Consider the following 25,812-nt stretch of genomic DNA (forward strand, 5'->3'; position numbering starts at 1 on the left):
CACTGAACTGAGACTGGTTTGGGTTGGAAGGAGCCTTAAAGATCACCCAGTTCCAATCCCCCTGCCCGGGCAGGGACACCTCCCACCAGACCAGGCTGCTCCAAGCCCCATCCAACCTGCCCTTCAACACTGCCAGGGCTGGGGCAGCCACAGCTTCCCTGGGCAACTTGGGCCAGGCTGTCACCACCCTCATAGTGAAGAATTTTCTCCTGATGTCTCATCTAAATCTCCCCTCTTCCAGTTTTAATCTATCCCCACCTCGTCCTCTCACTCCCTGCCCTTGTCCCAAGTCCCTCCCCAGCTTTCCTGGAGCCCCTTCAGGCCCTGGAAGCTGCTCTAAGGTCTCCCTGGAGCCTTCTCTTCTCCAGGCTGAAAACCCCAACTCTCCCAGCCTGTCTCCAGAGCAGAGCTGCTCCAGCCCTCCCATCATCTCTGTGGCCTCCTCTGGACCATCTCCAACAGCTCCATGTCCTCCTTGTCTTGGAGACCCCAGAACTTGACACAGTAATCCAGGTGGGATCTTACAAGAGGAGAGAAATAGCCCAGGATAAATCATGTCAGAATAACCAGGGGTTACAATTTTGTTCAATGTCCAATCAGATGCCATCTCCATAAACACCTTTGACTTTATGTCCTCCAGAGAGCTGGGGAATGCTTTCCTTCTTCTCCAGTTGGTTTGATAAACTAATGCCCCCCACCACTACCAGCCAGCTGAGAATTTCACAACGCTTGAAAGGAGGAAGAAAAGAAAACAGGCTTGCATCTGTCCTTACCTGTTCATTAGTGCTGGTTCAAGAATTCCATTTTGAGAGGCTTAATCTCCCCGAGCAGCAGGTGGCAAAGAATTTGCATGCTGCTGGCTCAGCTGCTTACATTGGGAAGTGCTGAGAAGCTGGGATATGGAGTCAGCCCCAAAACCAAGCACAGTAACACACAGGAGGATACTGACCCTGCTCAAAGGTACTCACAATTCCTAAAGGAAAATCAGCAATCACAGATGGTAAAGAGCAGAAGAAAGCTCCACTAGTCATGTCAGCAGGGTAGTAGATAGGCATGTTTTCTTCAGTCTCTATTTTGTTTTTTGTAGACTAAATATAAGCTCAAACACTGTGTCACCCAGCACATGGCACACCCATCTGCTGCACCAGCATCTCTCACTCTGAAAACACCCAAGAGCAGAGACTGCTTCCAGAGAGAGCCACCTACTTCCCAGCAGCAACTTCCAGCAGCTTTGTCAGGCACAACAAACTCCTCAGTCCCCCCTGATTCCCCGTGGAAGCCACTCTCCATTCCCTCCTGTGTAACCCCACCTGTGCTGCCTGCTCCTCTACCTAGTGTTCCCACCTCCTTCTGCTGAGAGCTTCACTCCTCCACAAATACCACAAGATGTCCCTCATTGATCCATCACTGTCATGGGGCTGCCCCACCTTCTTTTGAGCTGTACAGGAACTAAATCAGCATCCAAAATAAGGAAATTATAATTAGCGTTATACCTGGGGAGTATTAAAGAGAATGCTTTTAGCTTCAGGGCTTCCACACCTATTTTGAGGAAGGTGACTGTCCTGCTCTGCTCTGCACTGGAGCAGCCTGACCTGGAGCACTGCCTGCAGGTTTGGGCACCACGATACCAAAAGGACATCAAGCTATTGGAGAGTGTTCAGAGGAGAGCCACAAGGATGGGGAAGGGTCTGGAAGGGATGTCTTATTGAGGAGCAGCTGAGGTCACCTGGATTGTTCAGCTCGGAGAAGAGGAGGCTGAGGGGTGACCTCGTTGCAGTCCATGGCTTCTTCATGTGGGGAAGAGATGGGGCAGGTCCTGATCTCTTCACTCCTGTGACCAGGGACAGGACTGGGGGAAATGGCAGGAACCTGAATCAGGGGAGGTTTAGGCTGGAAATCAGGAAAAGGTTTTTCACCCAGAGGGTGGTTGAGCACTGGAACCAGCTCCCCAGGGCAGTGGTCCCAGCACCAAGCCTACCTGAGCTCAAGAAGTGTTTGGATGATGCTCTCAGGCCCATGGGGTGATTCTTGGGGTGCCCCGCACAGGGACAGGGGTTGGACTCGATGATCCTGATGGGTCCCTTCCAACTCAGCACATTCTAGGATTCTATGATTCTATCTAGCCCAAGGAAGCCTGGCTCTAAAATATTTCCTTAGCTTTTAACATGGACAAGAAGTAGGAAACTGTACACTTCTACTGTCTAGAGAGTCAGAAATCCTACAGAAGCCAAAGGATTGACCACAAACCTTTCCAGGGCAAACGTTAAAGACTAAATGGAGAAAGAGTTCATAATTTAAAAGATACCAAAACACAGCAGATACAATTACTCCTTGTTGATCTCTTATTTGTCAAGGGAAAAAAAATATCTTTTGATACAATTAAAAAAAAAAAATCCTTCCAATTCACTTTTTTCCTTGCTAATGTTTCTGAGGCACAATGGGAACAGTGTAATTCATCTTTTTTTTTTTTTTTTTTTCCCCAGACACCAAAATGTGATGTGGATACTGAATGTGAGCCAGCAAACAAGACTGAGGATAACATCTGACTGAGTCCTGACTTAGTGAGGACCAGTGAGGCTTCAGGAAGGCCAAAGGAGGCAGTAACATCTTCCTGGGCTGGAGCAGTTGCTGAACAAGATGAACCTGAACAAGCTGGCAGTTTGCAGACTAAAGACCAGAAGGTTAAGGAACTGGTGGCATCAAGGCTGTGAATAAAATGAATGCAGAACTGCTTTCACCAACCCCCACAATGTTACAAATAGGGGAGGAAAAATAATAATTAAAAAATAACAACTTGCAGCAGATAGGTTTAACATTGAAAAATATACTCCTCTTCCAAGTGGGTTGAGGAGATCTGGAGCCCATTGCTACCAGAGATGGTGAAGGCAGGAGGATGAGCATGGTCCAAAGGGACCAAACCCACCAGACAGTGGAGATGATGCTGGTACAGCTCGGCTGGAAGAAACAGAAATTGCAGTAACATTTACTGACTAGTCTCATTCTTCAGCTTCCTGTTCTGAGGGGGTTTTTTCAGATTACCTTAATGGATGTTTATTCAAAGTGATGGGCTATAAACAGAGGGAAGCACCACTCCTCCACTGCAGAAAGGTATAATCAAATCTTTAAAATGTATCCATTGTAACTCAGAAAGAAACCTAGAACTGTGATAAAAACTATGCTTCTATGGAGACCAGGAAAGGCAGCATGGGGTGATTTAATTTCATCAAGCATCTTCTGAAGTGACTTCAGAGGACAAAAGGGGCTGGCTTCTTTAATTCTGAAACACAAATTCATCAGTTCTGTCTGTCTTAGTACCAAGCAGATTTTTGTTCCCCAGTTAGTACCAGGAAATAGTCTAGAAGAAGAAACTTGTATTCACTGGGAAGTCAAAACAAGACCCTGCACAGTCTGCAGCATTTTAATCTGAGAAAAGACCGTGTACTGTTGAGCCCATAAATTAATAAAAAAGGCAAATACTACTATTGCATCCTCTCATTTATCAACCTCTGCTCACAGAGAAGGTTTACTATCATTAGCAAAGTGCATTTTTCTCATTCTTCAGAGCTGCTCTAGCCATATTTCACACACCAGTAACGTTTTCGGAGACATGAAGAAGCGGGGATGAGAAGGGAAGCTCTTGTGAAGTAATTATTTTACTGCTAATATTAACTACTTCTTCAAGGGTTACATGGAGAAAGTCACAATCTACTTGTGCACATGTGTAACCATGGTGGTTTCTCTTATTATCCAACTCTGCAAATAAAACAACATGAAAAATATCATCAACATTATTTTCAGGAGGATTTAAAAACAACTGATGGGATTCATTTCACCTGCATGATGATCCTGTTACTTCTGTGTCAGACCCAACTATCACTCTATATCACTCTGGGCTCTGGCAAAGAGTTTTTAAACCTTGACTTGCACAGAGAGCTTTTCCCTATAACACATTTTTCCAGGCTCTGTTTCACAGTACCTTTTCTAAAGCTTTACTGTAGGTCCCAAAGGAAGTGTTACAGCAAACAAGTAATCCAAGACTAAAACCTCTGAGCTATTCTACACATAACTAGGAAATCATCAAAATAAGGAGAGGAAAACCAAGAGATTCATGGGCTGCTGCTGCATTTGTTTCCTGCCCTCCTTCCAACATGTTGGCATGCCCACCAAAACAATGTGAAGAAGTTTCTGTTGGTTTTTGTAGGGATGTTACTTTTCATTGATCGCCAGAGAAGCCACCAACCACCCTTCAGCATCTCTCTTCCACTCCTGCCTCCAAGACAGCTGGTAGTGTCCTCATGGAGAAAAACTGGCTCCAGAAGTCCTCCCTGCTCTCTCCCTCTGATCTAATGAGATCTGCTAGAAAAGACATCTCTCCAAAGCAGCTGCAGCTCAACCAAGACAACAACAATATTAAACCAGCCACAAGGATCAAGGAGAAACTCGGGGTACTGGGTAAGCACTGTGCAAAGCTCATCTAGAATAAATTTAATAGGAAAAAAGGAGATAAACAAGCACTCAGTTTTAAAAAGTTCAGGAAAGAAGCAATTCCCGTCAAATGAGCCACAGAAAACTGAGCCCCTGAACTGCAACATTTCCCATCCTGAAGAGAGTAACAAAATGCTGAGGATGCCACAGACAGGCAAACTAAACAAACCTTCTAGTTGATAGCAAAGCAAACAAACAAAACCCAGAGGAAAAAAAAAGTCCACTTTAATGAAAAGCATTAATTAACGACTTTGAGAGACAAGGCAGATCTTCTGAAGAACAAACACCCCAAGTGTGAGAGCATCTACAGAAGCAGCAAGCACTGGGGATTTCTTGAGATTAATAATGGCTCAAATCAAAGAAAGAAAACTCCACACTGACAATCTCTGGAGGCAGGGCTGGTGCTTTACAGCCCAGCCCCAGAGCAGCAGCACCTACCCCTTGCTCCTTTTTCAGCCCAAACTGCTTCTAACCCAGGAACTGAAACACAGCAGCCTTCAAATTAATGTTGATCATAACACGGGAAAGCATTTATTTAAAGAACCAAATGAAAAGTTACCAGAGCTTGCACCTTCCTTATTTTAGAAGTCATTTTTAATTTCAACCTCATGATTCCTAATAGCTGGATGTATGGGACTTTCTTCTCTTTCAGACCTTTTGTGTCAGAAACACTAAAAGGGGGGGGGGAAGAATGAAACTCCCACATGTTGGGTAATAACTGTTTTAAATCAGAATAAGACCCTACCCCCACCTTCTGTGTTACCGGGGGCAGAAAATGAAATGCCTAAGAGAAAGCATCCATTTCCCAGGCAGGATTGGTAGCTTCCTCTAGATTTTCAGTGGTGAAAGCCTGAGCCAAAGGGATTTTTCAATAGATAATGATCTTCAACTCCTGAAGCAGGAAGGATCAAACCCTCCTATCCAAAGAACCTTGAAATAATTAAAATAAAACCCCAATATGCAGACAGTCGGGCGGGAGAAAAGGTCACATGCAGATATGGGAGAAACAAAGTACATGTCATGAGGCTCTGCAGGCTCATGACCTCTTGAAAATGCAAAGCAGGAACGAGCTGCTTAAAACAGACCATCAGCAGGCAGCCCCTGTGCCTGCTCCTCCACTGCCTCAGTGCTCCCTGAACCACCTTTCTCCATAACTGACCATCAGCATCATCCTCACTCACCATCAAAAAACACAGCTTTTTCCCCTGTGTCCTGGTTTGAACCAGGATGAGACCAATTTTCTTTATACTGTTTTTGGCGGGTTTTTTTCTTCAGTGAACCCTCTTTTAAGCAGCCACTTGCTGGAACCAGCAGCAAATTCTCCAGCCAGGGAACTCGTCACGCTCTAACAGTTCCTGGTGAGGGACCAAGGACACTTTGCTCTGCTTGTTGGATCTGCTGCTTTGGACGCTAAAGGAGCAGAAGGGTCCTATCTGAAACCCTCTGTGGGGAGGAGAGGACTAGACAGGGGGCAAAATTGGCCAGATGGTCCCATCCCATAAGCGTTATCAGTGGTATAAACTCAGGGATCATGGAAGCAAAGTCCCTTCTCTCCTCCTTCCATCCCTGGCCAATGTCCAGGGAGGACTGTCCATCTCCTTCGATCCCTAGGCCGTTGTGTTCCTGACCCTCATCTCTCTCCCCTCAGCTCCTGTCTGCTCTGCCATCATCTCCAGCAGGGCTCTGGGACCTTTTCAGAGCTGCCCCAGCTCAGGGGAGAACACTGGGAGTTGCTGGGGGTGGGGAGAGGCAAGAGGGTTTTGCACATTCCTGCACATACTTGTATATAATTGTATTTTATTTTATCACTAGTATTTCATTAAAGCTGCCTAGTTTAGTTTTCAATCCAGAAGCCCCCCTCCTTATTCTCTCTCTTCTTTCCCTACCTGGGTGGGAGGGGATGGAGAGCATTGTTGTAATTGGTTAAATTGCTGATCCTGAGTCAAACTGTGACACCCTGCCAATTATTTTTGATTGCTCCTTTCTTGCCTTGCTTGGCTCAGCTTTGCTGCACTGCTGGAAAGCAGCTCAAGTTCACAGGATTGAAATCATTCAGTCACAATAAAGGTCAGGAGAAGCAATCACCCTAAAGCCTCTGGAGGGATGGTGGGCTGCTGAGCTTTGGAAGCATTCGTGCTGCCACAGCTCTTGGAATTGATGTGGGGACTTGGATCTTCAGAAACCACAACTGCATCAAGATTTTAAAAAAAAAAAAGTCACTGGAATGATGAGAAACCAGCTTAAGCACTGACTTGAAACTTAACCACAACCAAAACTAAATCCCAATTGATTTCCATTTCCCCCATTAAAAGCACAGCTCAAAGGAACCAGCTCCCTTGGCTGGTTTCACCAGCAACTGCAGCACCTGAATTGTACACTGAAGCACACCAGAATTTGGCCATCAAGTCCACAGCCTGGCTTCTGGACCTCAGAAAAGGTGTATTTGTAGAGGAGAATGACAAAATACTGTTTCACACCAGGTTTCTCTCAAGTCGATGCTGTCTGCACATCCGAACTTGGACTGGTCATTCCCACCTACACCACACCCCTCTGCTCTGTCCTATGTAAAAATAACTAATAAACCAGAAAGTACCAACACCACCCAAGAGGAATCATTACATATCTCCTCTTTTTTGCACTGCTCCCTTTTGCCATTGAGTTCAACAAGCCTGTTGAGGTTTCAAGTACCACAACAAACCCAGGTGCTGTATGAATTATTCATTTTGCTCCTTCCATCTCAGACTACTCTCTCTTATTTCAGTGCCCCATGCAGCATGGTCAGGACCACCCATCCCTACATTTGGGTCTCCTGAGCCACAGGGATGCCATGCTGAAGATGGTCCTGCCTACTGAACAAGCCTTCAGGGAGAAGCAGTTCTTCTGCTGCCTCTTGTCCATTGTCCTCAACGTCCTTTGCTCTTCTTGTCTTTCCCACCAAGGAAAAAATAAATTTCACTTTGTCACATTCCCTGGCAAAAACCTCAATGGTCAGAGAAAAACACAGGCAGTGTGTAAGGGAGGGTTTAAATTACTTTCTTCAAGGATATATATATATTCATTTATCTCCTACCGGGCAGACCAAACTGATCTGTGACCTGATCACCTCTGGCTTGGCCAACCAGGGTTTTGCAACTCTAAGTAGCATCAGAAGGGTTTTAATCAAATAGCTGAATATCTGCTGCTTTCCAACATATGTGACTGTTTTAGGAAGATCTGAGCAAATGTGACACTAGCTCCCATGACTCTTAGAAGAGAACCTATGAAGGCAACACACTTCTCAAAGGCTTCTAATGAATCTCTGCAGCTTTAATTGGCACCTTGGCTGTTGACTGATTTTCCTTGCAAATGATCCACCTTACCAAGCCCCTTGTAAAGTCAGGGTAATTTCTGGGGCTGTAGCTAACAAGCTAAGGGAAGTATTTTCCACAAGACCCCATTAAAAAGACAGAGTGGTGGAAAATTCAAAATCATCCAAGCTTGGCAACAAATTGATAAACTCCTTAATCAGCCTGAGCTGTGTGCCCCTAGCACTGCTGTCAAGCAGAGATGCTGGAGAAACTCTTCTGCTTTTTAGGAGACACATATTAAATATATATATATATATTTACATAATTCAGAGTTTTAAAACTTCAGATTGTGCTCTTCTTTTCACCAATATTGTTTTCCTGAAAACACAGACTGGTGTTGAGTGTAATTCCACTGAAACAGGCAGCCTTGGCATCAGGATGGTTTTGTGGGAAGTTTTTATTCAAATTTTGCCCCCAAGAGAATGTCATTTCAGATGCTAAGGCCACCCCTCAGATAAATGTAATATCCTTTGTGCATGAAGAATTCACTCCTTTCACAAAACCACTGCTCCTCAAACCTGCCTGCAAAAGCACTGCCCAGCTCTGCTCCTCAGGTTGCTTTTTAAGCAGAACAAGAACTACTGCACAGCAATGACTGCAGATAAATTCCCATTACTAAGATCTCTCATGTTATCAAATGAGGAATTAGAAAGTTGTACATACAAGTTGAATTCAGCTGGGGGCTCTTTATTCCCTTGGGGTTTTTTTCTGATGTCAGAGTTCCTTCTACCACCCATGTCACTAATAAATAACCACATATGAATTTTAATATATTTTTGCTTCTTTCACACAACTGGAAAATCCTTTTGCTTGGCAACAAACAACATACAATTCTTTGTTGGTGTACAGGAAAATTATTAATTAATGGAGTCTAATACTAAGCTGGGTGACTTGGATAAAGCCAAGGAGCATCCAAACATCTCTCATCCATCCTCCTTCACCATCCCTGGACTCTCCCCTAACACTCCCAATGATCCAATGCCAGCCTTGCTGGCACTTGGCCTGTCATCAACCCACATGGGTGGCAGCAAGTTACCAGGGGAAAGCTGACAGCCAGAGCAGAGGTAAACAAAAGCCACAACAAATCCCAGCATATTTTTAATATTTGGATCTCACTCTGAGTCAATGATGTTATTTCTGACCCTCAAAGAGGTGACAATAGCGATTTGAGACATATGGGTAAACAGGTGTACTTGGAGAATACCACTCTCCCAGGGGATTGGACATATCATTTGAGCTGTGACATAATTAATCCATAATTGGTGGAGCTTTCTTTTCCTTATTCTAATGCACTGAACTTAATTATTTATTGGAATCAGGGAGGAAAGTCTGTGATTCTGCTTTAAATGGCAAGTAGCATTAAGGTTTGCTTTTAGGCACTTGAGAACTCTGCATAATGAGTACAGATAGAGGAAAAAAAATAGCTGCTGATTTGGATTTAGCTGTTGATTTGGATTTAGCTGTGTATGTAATGGAAGCCAGTCTGTAAACTTGGAGGATCAGACTTGAACAGCCTCCACCAGAAAAAACTACAACTATTCCTTCTGTAATACCTGGAAAAGTGAAGCAAAAAGCTTCAGAATAACAAAATAAAATCTTATGTCAAAAACTTGCAAGCAGTTATGCTAAAGATGAGGCCAGCTGGCATGAGATGTGACCCTACCTTCCTCAGTGCTTCTCAACAGCCAAGGGTTTGGTTGCTCTTTCTCCCCAGGCCCTGGTTAGAGCCCCTCCTGCTTTTCCATAAGACTGTAATAACATTGGAAAAGCGTTCCCATCATTCTCTTGGGACAGGCTTTCAAGAGACCTGAGTTGTCTTATTAAAGAGGCTGTAAGGAACCAGGAGTCAGATCAGAAGATTTTAAATTAGAAGTCTTGTAAATTATTCTTTAAAAGACAAAGTTGCTCCTACAGTGATTTATGTGTTTAAGTTTGCTGTCTCCTGTGGAGTGAGCACCAGCTGAACAGCCCGTGCAGACTAATGCAGTGAGTAATGACACTCAAAACTTTTGTTATTTACAAAGCCAAAGCAGGAGTGCACACACAAATGAGGTACAGCAAGAGATGTCAACACAGCTGACACATCATTATGGCCCAAAGGCACTGGTGAGCCTCACACCACCAGAACGCATCCCTCCTTCAGAATTGGCTGCAACTTCATTGTTCAAGAAGAAATCCTTAGCACCCTTGTAATGTAGTACTGCAGGCACATCAAAAACCACTTCTGACACTCCAGAGTTAATGGAAAGCTATCTCCTGAAAATTGGGAAGCCCTGACTTATTAAGTGTTTCTCTAAATGGAAGCTGGATGATGTCCCTTGACACATCTTCACCAGTTCCAGCATCAGTGTTGACTTGGTGTCTGTTCTCATTCCAATCATTTGTTCATTTCTTCTGAAATAAACCTTGTGATGATCCTAGTTATCACCAGACTTAATGGAATACTTAATAACGTTTGCATTTCTGGAGATTTATGACGTTTATTGACCATTTAGCCAAAAGAACAACCAGATGTTTGAAGCTGTTCGTTAGCAGCGACAATTTAAGGTCTTAACATGCCCTAAATTGCTTGGCACAGCTCCAAGACCTGTTCGCTTAGGTCCAGCTGAAATTAGTCCCCAAAGCCCAGCTGTGACCTTGGGTGCCACCACACTCAAAAGGATCTAAGGCTGATTACCATCACAACTGCTCCTCACTTGTGCAATAACAATGAGAGAGAAGATACCTGAAGTCACTTGCTGGCACTGGAAATGAGATGACAGGCCCGGCAGCTGCCGGCTGAGGAAGGTGCGTGATTATCGTAATTGTTATGAAGCCAGTGGGAAAGGAGCAGAGTCTTAACAAGGAAGACAGACATCTCTTACTTGAAGACAGATCCCTCTGAGGACAGTTACAAAAGCGACCTTCCTCCTGCCCCCGATTTAACCAGCAAAAAGAGGATTAGGTACAACTCGGTGCCAAGCGGCAAGCCGGCAGTTTGCTCAGGAGAAGAGACGAGTATGAGAAAAAGAGAGTAACAGAAAAACTGATATTAAAAACTGCTATCAGTATTATTTCCTGTTGGAGTCACTTGTACAAACAGGTTGATGGGACACAAGAAGAGTATCACTATGCAGGATTCCATGATGCTCATGGTACTACTGGATCAGGACCCTTTCAGCACTGCATTTCTAAGGGGAACTAAACAATAACCAACCTCTCATTTCCTTTCCCAGGATTCCACCATCTCTGCTCTTTCTCTGCTCTAACTTTAAATAAATGTATCATCACATCAGCCCGTAACTTCTCTCAATTCATCACCATCATCAATTCCCAAAACTTTAACTGGGCAGAAAACCAGGCTGTACGGCTACATGGATAATGCAGCTCCGGGGCAGGAAGGGTGGATCAACACCTGCTTCCCACACTCCTATGCCCCTTGGCAGATGAGGGGGAAGGAGAAGAGGTGGAGAGAAGAGCAGAAGAGCAGCCTGACACACTGCCTGAAGCAGCCTAGAGGTCTGTTCCCATGGGGCCAGGTGTGACTTATATGGATATTTGCTACATCACTTGGGATCACCCCAAAGCATTTGCTACCCATGTGAATTACTCCAGAGCATGAACCCTGCCACTGATGAACTGGCTACAACCAACATTGTTGCCAAGGATTTCCCTCCACTCAACAGTCCTTTGCACAAAGGCAGGGTTTAAGCAGGTGAAAAGAGAGTAGTACATCAGTCAAGTTCTTTAGGATTATGATTAGGATTGTTGTTCACCCAAAAACCTAGTTATCTTGTCCTGTTTTATCATTTCTGCCCATTTGCTCTCTTGAAGTAAAATTAGGTATTTATTAAAAAGCTTTCTTCTGAACGTGGACTCAAATATCTTACTGTTTTGGTGCCACCTGTTTGTCTGCATATTATTCAATCCCATCTGTACCCTTCTAACTTGTCCCCTACAGCATCTTTAAACCACAGAACCATTTATCATCTGCTATAAAACCTTTCTGCTTAAGACGTCACCATAAACCTTAATCCTCAAAATCACAGAGGACTGTGGTATCACGTATCCCAAGTCTCAACTATTAATCTGAATTTAAATAAAAACATATTTGTGTTGTATGCAGCAAGATGCTTTCCCTCTGCTTACTGTGCAAACCAGGCTTTTGTCTGGAACATTCATAGAAGAAACCAGATGACAGGAAAAGTGCTAAAGAATTGGAGCAGGAGATCAATGCCATCAGGATTTTGTCCCCCACTTTTGCTTAGTCAGTTTAAGTGGAAAACAATGACTTGTCCTCAAAAAATAGAGTTTCCCTTGAAGACTTATCAGGGAAGTTCTTCTGAACAGCAGCCATGAGATCCCAGAGGAATTGTAAGGAAAGTTACAGCCTCCTATCCATGAGGTAGCATCAACCACTGCAATAACACAGGAGATTCTATACATGAACAAACCTGAGGGGAAGAATTTGGTGCAGCAGCTTTTGTTCATCTTACTCCTGCTCGCACTGGCCAAATTCCATTACTACACCAGTCATCCAGACTGCTCCATACCATAAACAGCTTAACTAAGAAAGCAGGACATCTAACAGCAGCTGTACCTCCAAAGCAGAGATAAGATCCCTGCTGCCCAAGGAAATCAAAATCATTCAACATCAAAGCTGAACAGTCATCTTACTTTTGACAGTTGCAGTTCGGGTGCAGTTGTAGAGGATGGCCAACTCCCCAAAGACCTTGCCAGGCCCCATGGTGCACAGCTTCACGCCTTCCTTTGTCACTTCAACCTTCCCATCTGTGAGAAAGAAAAAGCAAAAGACCTCTTTAAAAAGGAAATTGAGTCATTTTAAGATGTAAATTCACTACACTGTGACTAAAACCAAGAGGATTCCAAGAAGCTGAAAAACAATTCAATGCATGAAGGAGAGGGCATACCTCCAGAAAAGGGTTAAAAATAAGCATTGCATTTGTCATCTTCCAGTCCTTGAGTTTTTTTGGTGAACTATCTGCATGGCCTGGAAACACTCAGGAGTACACTAAGCTCCACATGAGCTTTGTTTCATCTACTGCTCTTTCAGGTGAAATTTTCTCCTGAAGAAGAAATTTTCTTTTTGTGTTGAAAAAGGAAAAGACTGAAGTCCTTAGCCATACACGTGAAAACCACAGGGTAATTTTGCTCATTTTCAGTGAGAAACTGAATCCCCAAGAGCACTCATCCATGAATAACAAAGCTATTCTCTGAAGGAAAATTACTTCGACCCATGGCCATGATTTAATTCCCATCTCAGCCAACCTTTCCTTTCTGAACTTTTCACCTGATGAGAGCAAGGCTGCTCTCTCTGCTAACCAGTGCTGTGTGGGAGGAGACACACGAGGGGGACTGAAAAGCCTGAATGGGAAGAAAGCAGCTCAGCACAAGCCTGGGTGTTTCAAAGGACAACTGAGGAACAAGAGCCAGAAGAAGGGAAGGAGCTGCAGAAAGCCCCATCACAAACAAGGGATGCCACAATGAGAAGCAAACAACAGGTGTGGTGGGAACACAGGGTTATCATGCCTAACACCACCACGTATCATAGACTCCCAGATTGGTTTGGGTTGGAAGGAACATAAAGATCATCCAGATCCAACCCCCTGCATGGGCATGGACACCTCCCACCAGCCCAGGCTGCTCCAAGCCCCATCCAACCTGCCCTTCAGCACTGCCAGGGATGGGGCAGCCACAGCTTCCCTGGGCAGCCTGGGCCAGGGTCTCACCACCCTCACAGCAAAGAATTTCTTCCTAATATCCCATCTACATCTCCCCTCTTTCAGCTGGAACCCATTCCCCCTTGTTCGCTCACTCCCTGCCCTTGTCCCAAGTCCCTCCCCAGCTTTCCTGGAGCCCCTTCAGGCACTGGAAGGTGCTCTAAGGTCTCCTTGGAGCCTTCTCCTCTCCAGGCTGAACACCCCAACTCTCCCAGCCTGTCTAAATTAAAAAAAAATAAAAATAATAATAATAAAAATCTTGCTATTTATGAAACTGAAAGCTACTGTTTGATAAATGCCATGACCTAAAGGTGACCTGCCCTGTGGGTGTTGCAAAGATTGCAGAAGTGTCTTGGGTAATACAAGAGCACTAAGAATTCCGGGGCGGTGGGGGGGGGTTGTTTATTAAATTTTCTTTACTACAAGTGACTACTAGTAACTGTGATGTTACTATAGAATTACTACCAGGAAATAAGTATATATTTGGATATTAACAGCAAGTCTCTACAATTATCACTAGTAAAGCAGGAAATATGATTGATTTATTGTGTAAGTCCACACATCCTTTACATGTAAGGAGGACAAAATGCCACCTCCTTTGGGAGCTGCTGGCCAGTTCTGGTGGGCTGGCAGTCACAGCTCCCACCACAGGAGAAGAAATAGCCAGGATGGCCAAAGCAGGGTGCATGCTGAGCATCAGTGCCACCCATGGATACCAGAGACAGGCAGCACCTACTAACAGCCTGCCAAGAAGTCATCCATCCAGTTCACCCATTTCACACAGTAAGGCCATCACAGAAATAATAAAATACACAATCTAGTATTTCTGGACTAATAAATAACCCTGAGAATTCAATTCTGAGGTTGCTGATCTCTTGTTAGCTTCAGATGGACCTAAATTCCATTCTTGGGATTGGCTGACTTCTCTTCCAAGGCAATTTATCTGTCATTATTATTTTTTATAAATGTTTGACTCATTTGTTCACAGCAAGTATCAATCTAATATGAAGCACAAAACTACATATTTTTCTCAAGAATGAGCAAAATCAACCTTTAATGGTGTCTCATACACTTCACAGACTCCAAAATGATTTGGTAGAATACATCAATTTTTTAAAGCAGAACTGAGTTTCAGCAGAGCTGGAAGGGGGACATTTCTGCAAAAAGGTCTCCAGCTAATACCCAAAGAGGGATAAGTTTACCTCACTTTCAGCTCATGACATCTTAACAGGTTCTAGAGAAAAGACAGGGAAATCTGAGCAGTAATGCACAAATAACTCCTATTAATAAGTGCCTTGAGACTTCTCCCACTGCTCTCACAAACTGTGCCCTGATGACGAATTCCTGCCTGACTAAGGCAAGGGGCTTGGGAGATCTGAGATGGAAAACACAATATTGCACATATTATTTTTAATACACCCTTCGTGACCCTTTCACTGCATCAAGTATTCCTCCCAGAATGCAAGAAACATCTTAGTGATGGAATTAAAATAATACTTTTAAAAATACAGAGAAGATTTCCCAGCACAATATTATGGATACATGCAAGAATACCTAAGATGATGCTCTGCAAAAACTAATCTCACAGAAGAGGGGGACAGATCCCAAGGCAGAAGCTACTTATATTGTATGTAGTTATCACAGAATGGTTTTGGTTGGAAAAGACCTTCAAGATCATCCAGTCCAAGCATTAACCCAGCCCTGCCAAGGCCACCACTGACCCATGTCCCTCAGCACCACATCTACACAGCTTGAAAATCTCTCCAGGGATGGGGACTCCACCCCTGCCCTGGGCAGCCTGGGCCAGGGCCTGACAACCTTTCCATGAAGAAATTGTTCCCAAGATCCAATCTAAACCTCCCCTGGCACAACTTCAGGCCATTTCCTCTTGTTCTATCACTTGTCACTTGGGAGAAGAGGCCAACACCAACCTCACTCCAACCTCCTCTCAGGCAGCTGCAGAGCCAGCAGGTCTCCCCTCACCTCCTTGTCTCCAGGCTGGACACCCCCAGCTCCCTCAGCTGCTCCTTCTAAGTTCTCCAGCCCCTTCTCCTTCTGCTCCAGCCCCTTCCCCAGCTCCCTTGCCCTTCTCTGGACACACTCCAGCTTCTCAGTGTCCTTCATGGAGAGGCCCAGTACTGATCCCAGGATTTGAGATGCCCTTTCTCCAGTGCCCAGCACATGGGGACAATCCCTGCCCTGCTCCTGCTGGCCACACTAGAGCTCATAGAAGCCAGGATGCTGGTGGCCTTCTTGGCCAGCCCCCCCACTGACAACTTTACAGGAAGTAGAGTTGAGCAGAAAACTGTAAGCTTCAGGAAACCCTTGGGCAGGCACAAGTTGCTCCATTTCTGCAGTTTGTTTCACAGCAAACCCAAAAAAACGTTGGCATTAAGTAAAAATGTATAGTTCAAATTTCTCATGGCCCAAGATGGTGCAGGGTTTCTAATGGGAGGTGTCTCTGCTCATGGCAGAGAGGTTGGAACCTGATGATCTTCAAGGTCCCTTCCAACCTTCACTATTCTATGATCCTATGATCAGTCAGAAAAAAGACAACGTGCTTCTGTTTTGAGTAATTTAATACATATTTTCTATATGAGAGCTGCTCAAATTTGGAGGCGTTCACCAATAGCTACTTGTACTGCTTTGCAATTTAAAAGTGCTTTGTTTATAAAAAACAAGAAGGATTTAAATGCTCATTTGGCACTTGCATTCAAGCTTTATTCCTAATAAAGCTGGATGAAGGACAGACTGCAGAGAAGACACACAAGACCGTGGGTGCTTTTCTTGTTACAAAACAGTTCACATGATGCACTTGTTCTTCCCCAAGTCTAACACGACCATGATGCACAGGCCTTGTTTGTCAAAACAAAGCTCAAACTTGCTTTTTAGAAAGCTAAAGAGAATAGATTCAATATCCAGTCACTGAAAAGCATTTTTCACCAGTTCTGCTCATGAAGCAGTGCTTTAGTTCCAGCCTCTGTTTCTTAATTTGCAAATTGAAAGTTGCTCCATGCGGATGAAATGCCCGTCATAAAACTCTCCTGTTTCTACTTGAAGCCATCAGAAGGAATGCAAGAGTGTGGTGATGACTGCAATTGTTTCAGAGAAGCCTTCCTAAATCGGTCAGAATACAAAAGCAACCTCAGATCCTGCAAGGCATGGATCAGTCTCCTTCTCTGGACCCACAGTGCCCTCCAAAGGGAAGGTTTCCCTCACAGGAAGAGAAGCAAAGCCTCAGCAAGACTGTTCTTGACATTCCCACCTTGCCACCCCTCTGCCAGGTCTCTGTTCAGGGGATCAAACAGCTCTCAGGGGGTACCAAGTGACCTTTCCCAACCAAAAGGCTGTGCCTTGGCTCTGGGGACACATTTCTGTGCCAAACACCATTTCTGCCCCGTGCTAAGCTCAAGCCACACCAGCCTGGCCCACCACTGCACCACAAGAAGTGCCAGTTGAAGTTACGGGGTTAAAGCAACGGGGGTTCAAGTTCACTGCCTTTCCCCACCCCCCCTCCTGGATTTTGACAGGGTGCTACGGGGTTGTCCTCACCACGTTCCCTGCAAGAAGAAGCTGCTCCTCCCTCTCAAGCTTTGCAGCCACTGGACACGGCCAAATACGGTCTCTGGGAGATGTTTAGAATGGAACCAACCAGTTCTTGAAGTGGCCGGACTGCAAGAAGCCACCTGAGAAATCTCTGCCTTGGTCCAACACCCCGAGCTCCAAGACTGATGGTGTCTGATGGCTCTGAGCCCACCTCTGCTGCTCCTTCTCCCCCTTCCCAACAGCAGAGCAGACCAGCTCCCAGCCCTCCTCAGGCAGCTGTATTCATCTCCCAAGCCACAACACACTCCACCACAGACTTCATTAGCCCAACTCAGCTGCTGCAGGAGAAAATACAGAGGTTGTTTTCTAAATGCATAAGAGAGAGATTGAACAGGACAGTAGCCTGAGGGCAGCTGGAACTGAAAGGCAAAGACACTCGATCTTTGACACCAGAGCAAGGGAAGAGACTCAGGCAGTCATTCTCCTCTTGTGTAATTAAACAATCTGGAACATTAAACACCTCACAATAAACTCCCCAGACCATGAGCCAAGCTCACCTCTCGTGAAAATAAAGGGTCTAACACAGCTATAAACAGAGGGAGTTTAATTCATTCTCTTCTCTTAGCTGGCAGCCCACGTGGTGCAGTTTGCCATCTAGAAAACAAATTGCTTTTCTTGACGTAGCAACCAGACCAAAAAATCCAACAGAAACGCAATACAGTATTGATCAATTAATGGAGATAAATTTGAAACTCCCTTTGACATCTCTGTCAGGCAAGTACTAAATAATGCAAGAGATGCTTCACCCGAGGCAAGAGGGAAAGATTACAAAATGCTGCGTTTCTGCCTAAATATTGAGCATTACTGAATTCAACATTGATATTTAATGCACAGCAGAGCTGATTGCAGAGCTTTATCTTCCATCCTTCCATTCCAACTAGGAATCTGAATGTGAGCTGTACAAAACTACTCCATATTGATGGAGGAGAATGCAAGTTACATTTCATACAGACAGAACATAAAATAAGGAAAAACCTGTCTCAGCTAGCCAAGAGTAAAGCTGTATTTTGTTGGCTCTACTTCGGATTCCCCTCAAGTCCCTCTTCTTCTCCTTTCTCATATGGACAGACTGTGTCCCAGTATCATCTGACCAATGGTCCTGCAGGCAGTGAAATGGGCCTTTGGGCCTTGACATACCCTCTCAGCAAGTTTTATAAATCAATTCTCTAGCCCCAGGGGTGGCATCCATGTGGCCTTCTCCCAGTGCAGGTGACCAGCATGAGGACACAGACAAGAACAGCACCAGCCTGCTCCCAGCAGAAAGAGCTGCCAGAAATCACATTGACCATGCGTGACCCAAAATATTTTGGCTGTGGCAGAGGCTCAGAAGTCTCAATTAGATGCCAGGCTCTTTGGTTCTATTTTCCAGGCTCTCGTATTTGATTCATCTCCCACCTTGGGCAAAAAAAAGGAAAAAAAAAGTAAAATTAAAAATGATGCTGGAAATGTTTGTACCATCATTTCTTTTATCCTCATTTCTTTTTTCCCAGCCATCTTTCCAGATGGTAAGAGCTAAAGCCTTATCCTCAACCCTTCACACAGATTTTTATGGAAATGCCACTCACCTAGAAGTAACATTTCTGCATTCTTTGCCCTCTTCCCCACCCATTTTCTCACTTGTCATCCAGAACTCACAACTTCTCTTTGCAGCTTGTAAATTAGCTGAGGAAAGGAAAAATTATTGGTGGTGTGTGCTGCTGAATTCATCCATTCTTGCCCCCTCCTGATATGTCTGTGAAATGTACTGTTTGCATTATTACTCATGCTTAAGTGCACTGCTCACCTCCTACAGATGCAGCTCCTCCAAATGATGAGCAGAAGCCCTGTAGTAAGCATGATGCTCCCCTTGGACAGCTACAAGAAGTCCAGGTTGCCACCAGCAAAGCCAGGCTTAGAAGAAAAGAGAGTGGGTTCTAAAAATAACAGCCTCAAATCAGAACAATCCTGCATCTCACTGCTGAGGGCAGCTCCTTGAGAGCTCTGGAACAGCCTGGTTTGCAGTTTTATCCATCAGACTTAGTTTTAACTCAAGACAACTTGAAAAGCAGAGCAGGGATATTTCAGAGAGATGAACTAAGACTTTGGGAAAGGAATCCAAGAGGAAACAGCTCCCCTGGCTGCCCTGGCCCCTGCCACATGTTCCCTGTGCCCTGGGACCCTCAGCCAGAGCTACACTTGTGTAAATTAAACTCCATGTGCTAATGACATTGTAGTTGTAAATTTAATTGCAGAGCAATTGAAACTTTAATTGCTAAGTGGCTCGCTTCCATCTGAGCCAGCCCGGCTAAGGTTTGTTAACATTTTTGTTTGTTTCAAAACACAGACCAATAATGACCTCTGTTATTCATGGGGTTGTGCCCAAGCCACGGTAAGTCTTAACTGCAGAGTGTCCCATTTCATAAAATCCTGCCTGACTTGGTGGCCTTCCACAAGGGGGTCACGGCACCGGTGGGCAAAGGAAGAGCAACTGACATCATCCCCTTGGACCTGTGCAAAGGCTTCGACACTGTCCTGCACGACATCCTGCCACTGAAACTGGAACAGCACAGATTTGATGGATGGACCACTCATTGGGTGGTTGAACTCAAAGAGTGGTGATCAGTGGCAGGATATGCAGATGGAGGCCTGTGATGAGTGGTGCTCCCCAAGGGTCGGTTCTGGGACCGGTGCTATTTAATAGTTTTGTTGGTGACAGGGACAGTGGCAGCGGGTGCACCCTCAGTGAGTTTGGTGACAACAAAGTCTGTGGTGAGGTCAACATGCTGGAAGGGATGGAGGCCATCCAGAGGGACCTTGGCAGGCTGGAGACGTGGGCTTGTGCAAACTGCATGAAGTGCAACCAGGCCAAGCGCGAGGTCCTGCACCTGGGTCGGGGCAATCCCAAGCACAAATACAGGTTGGGTGGAGAATGGATCTAAAACAGTCCAGAGGAGAAGGGCTTGGGGGTGATGGTGGTCAAGAAGCTCAACAGGAGCCGGTACCATGCGCTGGAGCCCAGAGATCACCTGTGTCCTGGGCTGCATCAAAAGAAGTGTGGCCAGCAGGGCCAGGGAGGGGATTCTCCCCCTTTACTTGGCTCTTGTGAGACCCCACCTGTAGAACTGTGTCCAGTTCTGGAACCCCCAACATAGGGAGGACATGGAGCTCCCAGAGAAAGTTCAGAGCAGGGCCACGAAGGTGATCTGACAGATGGAGCAGCTCTGCTCTGGAGACAGGCTGGGAGAGCTGGGGTTGTTCAGTCTGAAGAAGAGAAGACTTCTCTCCAGGGAGAGCTTAGAGCACCTTCCAATGCCTGAAGGGGCTCCGGGAAAGCTGGGGAGGGGCTTGGGACAAGGACAGGAAGGGATGGGACAAGGGGGAATGAATAAAAACTGGAAGAGGGGAGATTTAGCTTAGACACAAGGAGGAAATTCTTCCCTGTGAGGGTGGTGAGACCCTGGCCCAGGCTACCCAGGGAAGCTGGGTGTTCTTAAGGTCCCTTCCAGCTCAAACCATTCTATGATTCTATGATAATATTAAAAACATTAAAAGTAAATCAATTATGTTTTTCTTCTTCAAGCCCTTCTTAAAATAGGTCAACATCAAATGGTAGAAATGCAGATGATTGAAGCCTGTGTGAACAGAGCAGGCTCAGTTTTGCCAAACCTGCAGGCACTTGTCCTGGGTATTAACACCAGCAACTCACACAGACAGTTAATGTTTTGATGAGGACGTTCAGTGCTTTGTCACTTTGAGCCCATCCAATTAAACATTAAATAACATCTTTGGCTCTACTGCATCCACGTCCCTCAAATGAATCGAAATACAAACTAAATTGCTATAATATGACTCTCTCAATTAGTAATTTATTTTTTCTCCCAATAATTAAGTGGTCATTTTCTCCTTCCGGGTGCAGAAGCAAACCGATTAAGGTGACTTGAAGAATGTGTCACCTCCTGTGTAATTAATACCACGGGCAAATTTCTTGTGGTGATTTACCAGCTCTGCCCATCTCCTCCCAGCCTTCAGGCATGGGTGGAAAGCCACTTGCTATTTGAAGTCCAAGTCTTCCATGACTCACAAGCCCAAACCATTTTAAAGATACAAGAATACCCAAAGAGGATTTCTAAGAATCTGAAGGGCTTTTCTGTGCAGCATGAGGTCTCAATAACATGCACTTCTTCTGTAGTCCAGTAAAGCTTTAATATCAGGAATGGGACAGTGACATTTCTAGCTTCTATTTCTCTCCTCCTGGGCATAAAACGGAAATGTCTGGAAGACCTAGTCCTTTATTTTCAGTTTTATATCCTAGCAAGGACTTTGAGACATGGCTACGAGCAGTTTTATCATTATTCACATTATTGGTCCCTTTTCAGATCCTAGACCCTCATTAAAAGAACAGGCAGGTATTCCCAGGACACTAATTATTCTTTACACTTTCATACAAGGTTTAAAAAAAGAGAACACTCTACTGCAGAAATTAAGAAAATAAAGCCAGGCTTAGAGCTCCCATGTTTGTTAGGATACAGATTTCATCATGCAACTCCAAAATGACAACAGAATTCATCAATGACTATTCAATATTTCATTCTGTTCGTGCTGTTTCACCCTTGGGCTGCAGCTTTACTTCCTGGATGCTGCTCAAGCTCTGCTCTGAAGACAGAATGATCATTATTCTTATTAGCTTTCTTTAAGAAATAACCCTCTGGATCTGTAGATTTTCCTGAACAGTACAGAATATATTTTTTAAATTAGGCCTGAGATGAAGCAGGAATTATCCTGTCCCACAGCAACAGGGGCATCAAGGTTCGAAAGACCCACTTTGGAGTGTCCAGGAAGAAAGACTCAATTTGAGTTGAATGTAATTTAATACTTATTGGTTTTTGACTGTGTATTCTGAAAGCTCAACACCACCAACATTAAATACAGCTTTAAAATATCAAGTGTGTTGCCAAACCAAAGCTTCAGCTCAGAAAATGGGGAACTTGATTGTTCTGGTTTGGTGGGTTTTTTGGTACCGGGGGAAGGGCCCCAGGGGTGGCTCCGGTGAGAAGCTGAGAAGCTGCCCCTGCTCCAAACCAGCCAAGGAGCCACTAGAGGGACAAGAGATGCCTCTGCCATGAACATACAAAAGAAGTGATGTGAGAGCTGAGCAGAGAAGCACCTAAAGAAAAGAGAAGAGCTGGGCTGGAGAGGCAGAGGGTGGTTGGTGAGGAAGAAGGGGCAGAAGGTGCCCAAGCAGCAGTTTCCCTGCAGCCCATGGTAAGATGGCAGCTGAGCCATCTGAAGAATGTGAAGAAACTAGGGGTAAAAGCTGAAGGATGCTCCTGCACTCCTTGCTCACTCCAGAATAACAAGAGGGATTTCCAGTCTGCTGTTTCCAAATCCAGAGCTAAACACCCATAATCTGCTTTAACAGGGTGTCACTAACTTATCAACTGCTCATCAAGTTACAAAAAGGTGATGAGCAGTTCCAGCCAGTCAGCAGCAATAGCAGAGTTTTGTAAGCAAACCTTGGCAGCTGAGGTAACCCAGCAACTCCTGCCAACACCAGCCTGTCCCCAACCCAGTTCCCACCTCTTTCCCAGCAAGCTGCAAGGACCAGTTTTAGTCACAGACTCAGACAATTGTTTAGGTTGGAAAAGACCCTGAAGATCAAGTCCAAATGTTAACTCAGCCCTGCCAAGGCCACCACTGACCCATGTCCCTCAGCACCACATCTACACAGCTTTGAAACACCTCCAGGGATGAGGACTCCAGCCCTGCCCTGGGCAGCCTGGGCCAGGGCCTGACAACCCTTTCCATGAAGAAATTGTTCCCAAGATCCAATCTAAACCTCCCCTTGAGGCCATTTCCTTTCGTTCTACCACTTCTTACTTGAGAGAAGAGACTGATCCCCACTTACTTTAACCTCCTCTCGGGCTGTTGCAGAGACCCAGGTCTCCCCTCAGCCTCCTTTTCTGAAAGGAAACACCCCAAATTCCATCAGCTGCTCCATATAAGACTTGTGCTCCAGAGCTTTCCCCAGCTCCATTGCCCTTCTCTGGACGTGCTCCAGCCTCTCAGTGTCCTTCTGACCCCTGGATTCAAGGTGCACCCTCACCAGTGTCCAGCACCAGTGAATGTTCCTTGCCCTGGTCCTGCTGGCCACACTAGTACTGATCCAAGTCAGGATGCTGGTGGCCTTCTTGGCCACCTGGGCACACACCAGCTCACACTCAGCTGCTGTGGACAAAAACACCCACGTCCTTTTCTGCCAGGCACTTTCCAGCCACTCTTCCCCTAGCTTGGAGTGTTCCACAGAGCTGTTGGGACCCAAGTGCAGGACCCAACACTTGGCCTTGTTGAACCTCACACAAAGAGCCTCGGTCCCATCCCTGCAGCCTTTCCCCAGCACTCCCTGCCCTCCCCCAGCCAGAGCTCACCAAGTCCCTGCTACTTCTCAGCCCATGCACACGTGGGAACTGTAAACCCTGACACATTTATCCCTTACCCCAATCTGGCTAAGTTTTGAGAGAAGAACTTTCATAAGGAGGGAAACAAAAAAAAAAAAAACAAACAAACCCAAATCCTCACATTTTGCCAAATTTTAAGTCATGCTCCAAAACATGGCAACACTGCAAATCGTTGCAAGAGTGTTTGGAATTTGAAGAAAAATAGGATGGTTCCTTAGACGCCTGCTTGGAAAAGACTAAACAACTTCTGATGACATTTTCCAGAACTATTTCACTTAGTGCTGGCATCTGCAGCAGAAACTTAAAGCTCAACCTTTTAAAGTCTAGCCAATGAAGGGGAACCAAAAGCAGGGCTATGCTGAGCACCTGGTCACTCTTGAGATTAATAACAAGGAGCCCCATCTGTATCACACTCCCCAAAGCCCTGAAGTCAGCCCTTCTCTCTGTCTGTTTAATAAAACCTAACACGAGGAAGGTAAATGAAACCAGTCATGAAGAGTTATGACACTCAGACCTGCTGGCATCACCAGTGAAACTACAAGTCTCTTCATATGCTCCAGTAAACTCTTTTTTAGTTGAATGACCTTATTTCACCTCCTAGAAGCCCTCCTGGAGAGCCAGTTGGAACGTGATGGAGCAGTGGGCCAGCTTCTCCAAGGGCAGTGCAGAAGACAGAGCCACTGGGCTCCCTCTCCAGGTCACCTTCCAGTGCCAAGGTTTATTCGGGAGAGTGAAGCAGATGGGATGGACACCAACAGCAGCAGCAACCCTTGATGATATGCCCACAGATGTCCAAAAACCAATAAAAGCATCTACCAACCCAGGCTGTCCTGCCTCACCTCACCTCTCCAGCTGGGACCTGCGAGTAAACACAGTGGAGTTTTGTTGTGCCTTATCAAAAATGTCATGCTATGAGAATGGTTTTCAAACTGGGTTTGAAACCATGAATCTCAGCAGCCTGAAGAAGTTAGTAACAGTAACAGTCCTTGGATTTAAATCAATTCTTACTCTAGAGACAGGATTACTGGAGATAAGAGCAGATCTGCATCTGAGTTTCTACCTTGTCTGCAGAAAGGTTTTGAAAAACAGAGAATGGAAATAAAGGAGGTGATCACCAAAATCTCTAACAGCAGCCTAGGGGCAGAGAGGAGCTTGGCGGATTGAAAGCATCTGAAAGCAGGATAAAGACTCTTCCTCTGTGCTTTAAAGGGAGGAATGAAAACCTAGACGAGGGGAAGGCAGGAAAGTGAAGCACAAGGTGTACCTGCAGAGCAGGGCATAGGAAGGCAGAGCACTGGGAGACATCAATAAACCAAAGAAAGCCCAACGAGGTTGGTAGGTGGAAAAGAAGCCAGGAAGCAATGAAAGCTGACCCAAAGGACAGCCCATCTTGGGCAACACCAGGCAGTGTAGCCTGTGGACACACAGAAAGCAGCAAGCAAGGCTGGTGGACAGCCAAGCCCTGCTGGAGGCTGCCAAAAGAACCAAGGATCTCCCAAGGCAATTCAAAGCAAGATTTCACCTTTGGAGGAGTAAAGGGACTGATGCTGTTTGAGTACATCAGGTTGTTTTTAAGTGCCTCTATGGGTTCTGGCTAAACCTTAACATCCCCATGTGAAACACACCTCTTGCAAGGCACACTGCTCCCATTACCCTTGAAAGGAGACACAAACAGTTACTGTCTGCCTTGCTAATGAATTCTCCCAGCAGAAAAACTCTGCTGGTGCAGAGGTATTAATTCTCAACGGTTTTCTCTTGTGACCTTCACAAGTAAAACTCTGCACCCACAGCAAACTGAAGGAATACTTTCCACTGCCAGCCAGGGGGGGTTCTATCTGGGAGGATCTAAAACTTGGGGGTTTTTGCTGTTGGTATGATTTTTATCATCGTAAAGATTTTGTTTATGCTGGAACCTAGAGGAGACAGTGCCCAGTGGAGATGCACATCCTCAAACAGATAAATCATTCAAAAATATACACATACACACACACAAATGTGCGTCCTCTTTTTCCAAGATTCTTACAACTGTAATATATATATATATATATATATATATATGTATGTATGTATGTTCAGGGGGACAGATAGGTGACCTCCAGAAGTCCCTTCCAAGCTCAGTTATTCTGTGACTCTACAAATTACATCTGATGTAGGTTTCTTTCAGCCTAAAGGGGCTTTTCATCAGAGAAGATAGTGATAGGACAAGTAACAGTTTTAAAC

General features: G+C 45.2%; 1 protein-coding gene across 3 annotated transcripts in view; it reads right to left on the reverse strand.

The window, feature by feature from the left end:
* PRKG1 (protein kinase cGMP-dependent 1) overlaps window positions 1-25,812 on the reverse strand; it is a 497,789-nt gene that overhangs the window by 285,623 nt on the left and 186,354 nt on the right. For all 3 annotated transcript variants that reach the window (XM_051617014.1, XM_051617013.1, XM_051617015.1), the window contains exon 3: window positions 12,489-12,602. In XM_051617014.1, the coding sequence (XP_051472974.1) occupies window positions 12,489-12,602 (114 nt within the window). The remainder of the gene's footprint in view (window positions 1-12,488; window positions 12,603-25,812) is intronic.

The sequence above is a fragment of the Apus apus genome, chromosome 4 (genome assembly GCF_020740795.1).
Source record: "Apus apus isolate bApuApu2 chromosome 4, bApuApu2.pri.cur, whole genome shotgun sequence".
Classification (NCBI taxonomy): Eukaryota; Metazoa; Chordata; class Aves; order Apodiformes; family Apodidae; genus Apus; species Apus apus.